Source organism: Mesoplodon bidens, assembly GCF_964165515.1.
Source record: "Mesoplodon bidens genome assembly, chromosome: 18".
NCBI classification, from domain to species: domain Eukaryota; kingdom Metazoa; phylum Chordata; class Mammalia; order Artiodactyla; family Ziphiidae; genus Mesoplodon; species Mesoplodon bidens.
In genome coordinates this window covers 48,012,025-48,022,356 of record NC_138175.1, presented here as the reverse complement: position 1 = coordinate 48,022,356, position 10,332 = coordinate 48,012,025, and the positions used below count along the sequence as shown (strand labels likewise).

The 10,332-nt window shown below is 50.3% G+C and overlaps 1 protein-coding gene across 2 annotated transcripts; it reads left to right on the top strand.

Moving 5' to 3' along the window:
* The first annotated feature begins 6,496 nt into the window (after positions 1–6,496).
* Positions 6,497–9,108, top strand: RPS16 (ribosomal protein S16). 2 transcript variants are annotated; one of them, XM_081215271.1, is made up of 5 exons: positions 6,497–6,632; positions 6,770–6,871; positions 8,511–8,607; positions 8,709–8,756; positions 8,895–9,108. In XM_081215271.1, the coding sequence occupies exons 1-5, from the start codon at positions 6,585–6,587 to the stop codon at positions 9,038–9,040; spliced, it is 441 nt and encodes a 146-aa protein (XP_081071397.1). In that variant the 5' UTR covers positions 6,497–6,584; the 3' UTR covers positions 9,041–9,108. The 2 variants fall into 2 exon arrangements, with proteins under 2 accessions (XP_081071397.1, XP_081071396.1); XM_081215270.1 differs by having other exon boundaries at positions 8,511–8,756.
* The last annotated feature ends 1,224 nt before the right edge of the window (positions 9,109–10,332 follow it).

Below are 10,332 nucleotides of genomic sequence, written 5' to 3'. Positions count from 1 at the left end.
TCCAGGACGCCATCTTGAGAGTGGCAGAGTTGTCTTAAGTAGAGCGTGGAGCTGACATCTTGGGATGGTCAAATCGGAGTGTTACAACACTCTGGGATCGGCCTTTTCTAGTCAGAAATAAGTGCTTGCTTGAATTTAGTCCAGATCACTAACGTGGTGTGCCAAGCCGTGAGGAAGCAAGGGATTAGCAATTAATAACAAATTTGCATATAAATCAGACTTTATCTCACAGCCTCTGAAACATTCCTAGGAGGTAGATACCCCTACTTTGCAGACAAGGTAACCGAATCTCAAAAATAAACTATGTAACTGCAAAGTGGTAGACCTAAGACTCCTCCCCAAGTTAGGTAACTCCAAAGCCCTTGTTTTCCTTAGCAATCTCCCTAAATTGACTGAAATGTGAATTTACATAGTAGTAATTATTTGTCAGAGAGATGGCAAAGACAACCAGGTATGATGGGGTAGAGAGATGAAAAATTAACCTGATGGAGGAAAAAGTAATCGAAGCTTTTAGAACACATTGCTAAAATTTCCCACATAAGCATTGAGACATCCGGATTCAATTTACAGAAATATAATATACATCTATTTAGTTAAAAGGGAATGAGTTGCTGTTGGACTGGCAGCAGGTTCATAGTCCATGGAGTGAGTATACATCACAGGTGCATCTCTGCATAAGCATACAGTCTCCCCTCCAACCCCCAAATGAACCCAAGACAGACTGGGGAGGGGCTGCGCACACAATAGAAATGTTTCCCCGGGAATTCCCTGGCCTTCCAGTGGTTAAGACTCTGCAGGGGGCGTGGGTTCCATCCTTGGTTGGGGAACTAAGATCCCACGTGCCACAGGGTGAGGCCAAAAAAAAAAAAAAAAAGTTTCCCCTTCTATAAGCTTGGTTTCTTTAAACAGCAGTTCTTTAAAATAGGAGTCCACATAAAAATGCCTATTGACACTTCTGCAGGAAGACATTTACTCCAGGAAGGAGCAGGAACTGTCATTTTCTCCCTGTGGAAAGCTCTTCTTTGGTGTATCAGTGGTTCTCAACTCTCAACCTGGCAGCACATCAGAATAGTTGAGAAGATAAGAGAGAGAGATGTATAATAGCCCCAAACTGGAAACAACCCAATGTGCATCATGAAGACAATGGATAAACAAGTTGCAGTGCATACATGCAATGGAATAATAACAAGCTATTGATACACATATGAATGAATCTGAAAAACATTAGCTGAGTGAAAGAAGCCAGACACTAGGATACGTACAATATTATTCCATTCATATGAAATTCTAGAGCAGGCGAAACTAATCTATACAAACAGAAAGCAGATTAGTGGGTGTCTAGGACTAGAGATGGAGACTGGGAAGAGGCATAAAGGAATGCTTTGGGGTGATGGAAATGTGGTGGTATATATCCATTCGTCAGAACTCATTGAAATGTACACTTAAAATGTATGTAGGGGCTTCCCTGGTGGCGCAGTGGTTAAGAGTCCACCTGCCGGGCTTCGCTGGTGGCACAGTGGTTGAGAGTCCGCCTGCCAATGCAGGGGACACGGGTTCGTGCCCTGGTCCGGGAAGATCCCGCATGCTGCAAAGCGGCTAGGCCCGTGAGCCATGGCCGCTGAGCCTGCGCTTCTGGAGCCTGTGCTCCGCAACGGGAGAGGCCACAACAGTGAGAGGCCCGCGTACCGCAAAAAAAAAAAAAAAAAAGAATCCACCTGCCAATGCAGGGGACACGGGTTTAAGCCCTGGTCCGGGAAGACCCCACATGCCGCGGAGCAACTAAGCCCATGCGCCACAACTACTGAGCCCGCGTGCCACAACTACTGAAGCCTGCATGCCTAGAGCCCGTGCTTGGCAACAAGAGAAGCCACCGCAATGAGAAGCCCGCGCACCTCAACGAAGAGTAGCCCCTGCTCACCGCAACTAGAGAAAGCCCGCGTGCAGCAACAAAGAACTAACGCAGCCAAAAATAAATAACTGAATTAATAAATTTATATTTTAAAAAATGTATGTAAATTATGCCTCAATAGAGTTGATTTTAAAAATATAGATGTTCAGCAAATATCGTATATTAACGCATATATGTGGAACCTAGAAAAATGGTACAGATGAACCGGTTTGCAGGGCAGAAATAGAGACACAGATGTAGAGAACAAACGTATGGACACCAAGGGGGGAAAGTGGCAGGGGGTGGTGGTGGGGGTGGGATGAACTGGGAGATTGGGATTGACATATATACACTAATATGTATAAAATAGATAACTAATAAGAACCTGCTGTATAAAAAAATAAATGAAATTAAAAAAATACATATATAGATGTTCAGGATTCACCAGAGACCAATTGTCAAATTCTCTGGGCTGGGACCTGGCCATCAACATCACTTAAAAGTTTTCCAGGTGGTGACTATTTGCAGCCAGGAATGTGAGCCACAAGACTCTTCCTGTCCTCAAGGGATGGGGATGAGTTTGGAGGACAGGTGTGCAATTCTCGGTCCCTTCCTGGAAGAGGAGAGAGGAGGGAGTATCTGAAAGAGATGGAGACCAACGGGGACAGGTGTGGGCAATTTATCCAACCCTCTGCCCCAGTAGGTCAGAGACTTCAGGCTTCAGATCTCACCTTATTTTTTACCTTCTCTCCTCTTCCCCTGGCTTCTGGGGCTCCAGGTGAGGTCCTCTGGCCTAGAAGGAGAAGGCTTGGGGTTTGGGAACTGGGGCTGGAGACCAAATCTCCTCTCCCTCTCTCCACGCAGCCTCTCCGGGAGTACCAGGGAGTCTGTATCCTCCCAGGTTCATGCTGAGGGCAGATGCTGAGCACAAGCCCCCTGTTTTAACTCCAAGAGTTTGGCCAGAAAAAGATGGACAGGTCTCTGAGGGTATCCTCCACAGGGTGAACAAGGGCCCCAGCCAGTCACCCACAGCCAGGACCCCAGGGCATCCAATAGGCGCTGTAGCCGGAACACAGCAGTCTCCATGGATGGGCCCTCCTCAAACCCAATCACAGACAGCTCCAGCCAGAAGCAGCCTAGAGCCTCAGCAGGACACACCTGTGGGGACAGAATGATCTGGTGTCTCTGGGCAAGGGCTGATCCCAAGTCCTCACCCCCACAATTTCTGACCTGTGGCCTGGGACAAGCCCCTTCACCTCTCTGAGCCTCAGTTTCCTCATCTGTAAAGTGGAGCTCTGAATAATCCCTACCTTCTACCTTACTGGAAGTGCACCTGTGTAAGTTAGAAAAAGACACTCCTTCCTTAAAGTACTTCTAAGTGCTGATTTTGTTAGAACAAGATACTTTACTGCCGTCTGCCGGAAACTGACAAATATATCCAGGATGAGAATACTGTCCTTGTAGATGTGGGATTCTTGTGCAGTGTACACCTTCACATCCATACATGATGGCCTTGTTTACCTCATAGGGTCAGCGTGAAGAGTAATTAAGCTAATATACTGCCCAGTACCTGGTACAGGGTAAGCACTATATAAGAACAGCTGTAATCATCACCATCATCCTGTGTTGCGATTATGTGCCAGTCACTGTAGTAGGTGTTAGAGACAGCAGTGAATAAAATATATTTGTTGGACGTCCCTGGTGGCGCAGTGGTTAAGAATCCGCCTGCCAATGCAGGGGACACGGGTTTGAGCCCTGATCCGGGAAGATCCCACATGCCGCAGAGCAACTAAGTCCATGCGCCACAACTACTGAGCCCAAGTGCCACAGCCACTAAAGCCTACAGGCCTAGAGCCCGTGCTCTGCATCAAGAGAAGCCACCGCAATGAGAAGCCCGTGCTGCTCAATGAAGAGTAGCCCCGGCTCCCTGCAACTAGAGAAAGCCTGCGTGCAGCAATGAAGACACAACGCAGCCATATATATTTGTCAAGGCTGGGGTGGGTCAGGAGCTGGTCAGCCAGAATACCAGCCTGCCTGTCTCCTGGCCTTAACATGTGCGTGTTCTGAGCCTAGTGGGTTCTCCCTAAACTTCCAACTTCAGTAAGGAGCTAATGAGATACTCACCAAAAGATCATCTGCGGTGTAAAGAGTGCCATCATTTTTGCTTCCTTACAATGGTGGGGTAGGGAGTAAAATCAGATCTTGGGGGTGGGGGGGAGAGACTGACCCTTCCTCAAACATGCCCCCCACCCACTCCCTAACTAGCCTGCCCCTGTCTGCTGGCTCTTCCCTCCCTCCTCATCAGCACCTTCATGATGGCAATGAGGAAGTAGAAAGTCTCCCTTGGGCAGAAGGGTGGTCCTAGGCCTCCCAAGGGCAGCACCAGCAGGAGGATGGTCCAGATGGGCACCCTGCCCACCCCCAGACTTTCTCTGGTTCCGGCCTGGGGTCCTGGAAATGAGAGGTACAGAGAGTGGGAGCAAGTTGGAAAACTGGAATAGGTGAGGGGAATTGCCCCCTTTCCCTCCCTTCCAGCTTTACTCAATCCACAGATACCCAGGAAATGTACTCCAAGAGGCTGGGGGAGATGGTGACCCTAGAGTAGGGAGGACCTAGGTCAGGGGACTCCCAGACCCCCTTCTTTCCCCCCCACCCAAGATACCAGACTTAGCGAGGCTACGAGGATCACCGTGGAGAGACTGGAGAGTTTGGAAGCTTCCCCTGCCCCCCAAAGAGGCCCATAAGGCAGTACAGAGTGTGTGAAAGTGTGTGCATTCTGTGGCCTGTCTTCTCACTGGAAAACGCCAGTGTTAGGCTTTATCTGTGTCTGCAGGTGCATATTTGGGAGTCTCTGCTCTGCTTTCTACTTCTGTTTCTGTTGAAAGTGTCTTGGAATCTTCGTGCCTGCCTGTACCTGCCCATCTTCTTTCTCTGAGGGTTGGCCTCTCTGCCTCTGGATCTCTGTCACTTGTGTCTCCTGGCTCTATCTTTGACTGACCTGGTGTCTCTCTTTTTCCTCTCCTCTGTTGGTCCCGTCTTTGCCTTCACCTCCAAGTGTGCCTGTCTCTCTCTTGTGCTGTGTATCTGTCCGTGGGTCCCTCCAAGTCAGCCTCTGGGTCTTCCCTTCCTCTCTCCCCGGGGCCTGGCTCCTCTCCCTCTCTCACCCTTTAGGAGCTGGATTCTGAGCTGCAGGATCCTCCCTCTGGCTCCCGACCCGCCCACCAATCTCCACCCTGTCTTGGGCCCTCCAGGAACAGGTGAGCCACCACACCCCTTTGCACTTTGGACTCCAGACCCAGTGCTGCCAGAGAAACTGAGGCAACGGTGGGCTCCCTGCAGCCCTGAGAGGAAGCTCTGGGCTAGGGAGGGAGCATCCTGAGTGGTGGGGAGCCAGGGAGCTACCCAATCCTGAGGTTCCTCAGATGGGCTGGGGGGACTGGGGTTAGAGCAGTGGTCCCCAACCTTTTTGGCACCAGGGACCGTTTTCCTGGAAGACAATTTTTCCAAGGACCGGGGGTGGGGGTGAGAATGGTTTCGGGGTGATTCAAGTGCATTACATTTATTGTGCACTTTATTTCTATTATTATTACATCAGCTCCACCTCAGATCACCAGGCGTTAGATCCTGAGGGTTGGGGACCCCTGGGATAGAGAATTCTGTGTGGGAGGGGCCTAGAGAGGAGGGTGATTTGGGGGCGTCTGGAGAAAGAGGGTTCTCAGAGACTCTGAAGAGTGGAATTTTGGAGGGAGGGTCTCCAAGGAGTGGGGGATTCTAGTGGGGAGGCAAATTTCAGGGGAGACAATTGCTGGGGAGAGGAGGCTCTGAAGGAAAACAAATTCTTGGGAAAGGTAGATTTTGAGGGCGGGGCCTCTGAAAGTGATGATTCTGTGAAAACGGGTTCTAGGGGGACAGTTGCGGGAAAAGCGGATTGGGGGAGAAGGAGCTTCTGAAGAAGGGGGATTCTAGGGCTCGTGGGTCTGAGGAGAGAAAGATTCTGGGGAGAATTATGTGGGGGGAAAGGGCCCTGAGTGGAGGGAGATTCAGGGAAAGAAGGAGTCTAGTGTGAGGATTCTGAGCAGGGGGATTTGGGAGAAGACCTCTTAGAGACAAATTCTGGCAGGAGGAGACTCTAAAAGAAAGGAAGTTCTGGTGAAAGCCAGACTTCGGGGTAGGGAGCTCTAAGAGGAAGAGGATTCTGGGGGGACTCTCTAAGGAGGTGGGTTCTAGGACGTAGGGGGAGTCTGAATCCTGCCAGGTTTCTCGGAAGGGAACTCCAGAGGGGAAGAAGATTGCCGATGATGAAGCAGTAACACTAACCTCCTTCGAAGAGGGTGATAATCGGTTGCGTATGGAAGCGGAAAGAGGTTATTAAAGAGCCTAAATGCAAATGAGAACTGGAGGTGATCAATGAAGACCAAGGATGCGAATTTCGGCTTGTCCTCACCCTTCTCTGTCAGCCCCCGACACCCTTCAAGCCACGCCCCTTCCGCTCCTGGGTCCCGCCCCCTCCGCTCTCTGGACCCACCTTCCCGCCGCCAATCCAAAGCCCCGCCCACGAGCCGTAAAGCTCCCTCCTGTCGCGAAGGTGAGCACAACGCGCCTGCGCAGACCCTGAAAAGCAGCCAGGGAGGGCCCGCACTTTCCTTTTCCGGTTGCGGCGCCGCGCGGTGAGGAGCTCTTGTGAACGTCAGCAGCCATGCCGTCCAAGGGCCCTCTGCAGTCGGTGCAGGTCTTCGGACGCAAGGTAAGCCGGGCTCCCGATGGTATGGGCGAGGGGAGGCCTGGGTCGGGGAGAGGCTTGTGGGCAGGTGTCTGGGGTCGACTTGGGAGCCGGGGCCCGGAGCTCACGTGGCTCCGTTGTTTTCTCTTCGCTTTCCGCAGAAGACGGCCACGGCCGTGGCGCACTGTAAAAGAGGTAACGGCCTCATTAAGGTGAACGGGCGACCCCTGGAGATGATCGAACCTCGCACGCTGCAGTACAAGGTGCCGGAATTGAGGATGGTTGTTTGGGTTGAGTGGAGGGTTCTGGAGATGGAGATGTTGGAGTAAGTGGGTTCCTGGAGCTCGTCGATCTTGGAAGCTGAAGGGTCTGGTGTCAACAGTAGGACATTTAGAAGCTGAGTAGGGGACAGAAAAATGGGGTATTTGTCGATGAATGGAGTCGGGTGTTGGGGGTTCAGGCGATGTTATAAAAGCTTGAACTGAGAGTGGAAACGTGGATGTTGAAGATTAAACAGGTGCTTTAATTGGGTTATTTGGAAGCTCTCTCAATTTTGGGGACCGGATGGCATGGGGATTACCCGAGTTCATGAGGCCTGATTTCTTGCAGTAAGTTAATGGGGGACATAAGGTTGTTTATATCTTAATGTTTTGACTTTTAGCATAGTACACTCCCCGACAGCAGGAATCAATGTTTTGTTTTTCAAAACATTGTGATTAAAGTAGAGTTAGAATATTGTACATACTTAATAAGCATTATAAGAACAAGAATTTGAGTTTGTTGTGCTTGGCTGTGAAAGGAGTTCCTCCTCTCCCTGTCTGAGCCTCAGTTTGTTTGTTTGTTTTCTCCCTGAATAAAGTTTTATTGGAAGGTCTCAGTTTCTTTGGCTCAGAATGGACAGAGATCCGAGTTTGATTTCTGCCGTTTCTGGCTGTGTGATTTGAGGCAGTAACTTACCTTTTCTGTAAAAGAGGAATGATTCCTACCTTGGAGGGCTGTTGTGAGGGTAAATTGGACTCTCCTTGTGAGGTTGTTCATGTGTGTGAGAATGCATTTGTCAAGTCTATTGCTTTTAAAGGTGAAGAGTAACATCTCCGTTGCAGGGTTAGTTAAAACTTGATAAGGTGGTGTCTGAGATTCCTTTGTATAGCAGATAATTGAGTATTGTGGCTTATTCTTACTGTCAGTTTACTCGAAGGCTTTGTGTGTGCAGCCTGTGTTGAGCGCTGGAGACAAATCAGTGACCCTGCTGGCTTCAGGGCCTGCCCTCACAGAGCTCCCAATCCAGTGGGGGAGACACATTGGACCCCAGTACCAGACACTGCTCCAGAGTAGTCAGAGCTGCCGTAGAGGAGCCCAGAGAAGGTTTCTGGCTCAAACCTGGGTGGAAGCGTCAGAGCAGGGTCGGGGGAGACTTGTGAGCTGAGGCCTGAAGTAGGGAAAACAAAGTAGGGTTATAACATAGTTGTAATCTGGAAATCTGTGAGGCTCAAAGGGAGGGCACAGAGCTCAGGTGGGGAAAGCATGTGACATAGCTCAGGAGTGGCTTTTCACTGTTTGGGGCGGCCTTAGTGGCTGCAGAGGTTTTCCTTAGTGTTGGGCTAAAGTGCCAGCGTTCTAAGAATCAGTCTTAAAGATAGGTAATCTGATGTCCAGAGGGAAACACAGAGGAGGGAGCCCACCTCAAGTTTCAGGTTGCCTTCAGCAATCTCTTCTGTTCTGGAAACCTCCCTGCTTTGCTGGCTGTGCCGAGTGCCTTGAGTGCCCAGCCCTCTTCCACTAATACTTTGAGGCCAGTGGTGGCCGAAGCTACTTGGAGAGGGTTGGGGAGGAATGTTCAGTGAGGTGGCTTGGCTGCCCGGGTTGTGATCTAAAATGCTGTCATGCTTTCTGTTGCTCTAGCTACTGGAACCTGTTCTGCTTCTGGGCAAGGAGCGATTTGCTGGTGTTGACATCCGTGTCCGAGTGAAGGGTGGTGGTCACGTAGCTCAGATTTACGGTGAGTCTCAGGAACTGGGCACATGGGTGGAAGGTGGGTCCTACCCTTGGGTGTTCCTAAAGCTGATGTACCTTTTGTGTGTGTGTGTTTCTTTCGCACAGCAATCCGCCAGTCCATCTCCAAAGCCTTGGTGGCCTATTACCAGAAATGTGAGTGAGGGTGGGTCCTTCCCATCAGGTGGGTGGGGGCAGGTCAAGGTCTAGCTCTGGCACTCTTGCATTTAGTCACAAAGAGCAGGAGGACACTTCCTGGCATATCTAAATCTTCACCCATACTTTAATCCCCAGACGTGGATGAGGCTTCCAAGAAGGAGATCAAAGACATCCTCATCCAGTATGACCGGACCCTGCTGGTAGCTGATCCCCGTCGCTGCGAATCCAAAAAGTTTGGAGGTCCTGGTGCCCGTGCTCGCTACCAGAAATCCTACCGATAAGCCCATCATAAAGATCAGGGTTCACCTTTATAATAAAAACGTTATGGGATTTAAGGTTTCAAGGACTATGCTGTGGTCTTCTCTGGTGGTCTTTGTCTAAAAGGAATGCAAGAGATGCCCCAGAAGCCTTTCTAGAGGCTACCACTCGGGGTAGGAGATGGGTTGGGTTGGAGAGGCTGGTGGGAGCAGACCTGGTCTCAGTTTCTGTGCACCTCCAGTAGAGTTCAGTGTGTTGGCACAGCTGAGGTGGGCGTGGTTCTAGGTCATTGGTTGTGTGGGGTATCCTTGTGAGTTTTTTTTTTTTTCCAATCTTTTTGCTGTTGTTTTATTTTTTAATTTATTTTAAATATTTATGTGTCTGTGCCGGGTCTTAGTTGCGGTATGTGGGATCTAGTTCCCTGACCAGGGATCAAACCCAGGCCCCTTGCATTGGGAATGTGGGGTGTTAGCCACTGCGCCACCAGCAAGTCTCTTTGCTGTTGTTTTAGTGACATGTCAGGGAAGAGCAGGGGAAATGTGGAAGATCAATAATTACTACAAAGTGAGGAGAAACTGCCTGGATGGAGTCTTTAAGTCAGCAACTAAGAGCCATCCATGCCTGTGTTGGGAAAAGAATTTTTCTTAATGCCAACCTGTAGTGTAGATAGGACTGACATTGGGGCAGGGGGCTGTAACCACCCCACTGTGGATGGGTGCATGATTTCCCCCCGATTGGCCACATCCTTCAGGATGTCAACAGTAACTCCTGAGAAGTCTGCCACTCCCCATGGCTTCCTTAAAGCAGGTCCCAGTTACGCTCAGTGTGGTGACTGTCCTTATGGGCCTGGGAACATATAGGTCTGAGGACTTGTTCATCTGTTGTGTCTGCCATGGGATGATAACAGCTGACATAGGTGGCTCTGAGTTGCTACCACTGGGCTGCAGAGATGATAGAGCATTTCCATCATGGAAGAGAGTTCTGTGGGACGGCCCTGGTATATGTATAGGGAAGTGCTGTTTGTGAATTGAGTTGCCTTCAGTTTCTTTCCCCCATTTTTTTTTTCCCCCCAGTACGCGGGCCTCTCACTGTTGTGGCCTCTCCCATTGTGGAGCCGGACGCGCAGGCTCAGCGGCCATGGCTCACGGGCCCAGCCGCTCCGCGGCATGTGGGATCTTCCCGGACTGGGGCACAAACCCATGTCCCCTGCATCGGCAGGCAGGCTCTCAACCACTGCGCCACCAGGGAAGCCCTCTTTCCCCATTTTTAACGGAAGCTAGTGAACATCATTGGGGCGGGAAGGGCATCTGTGCTT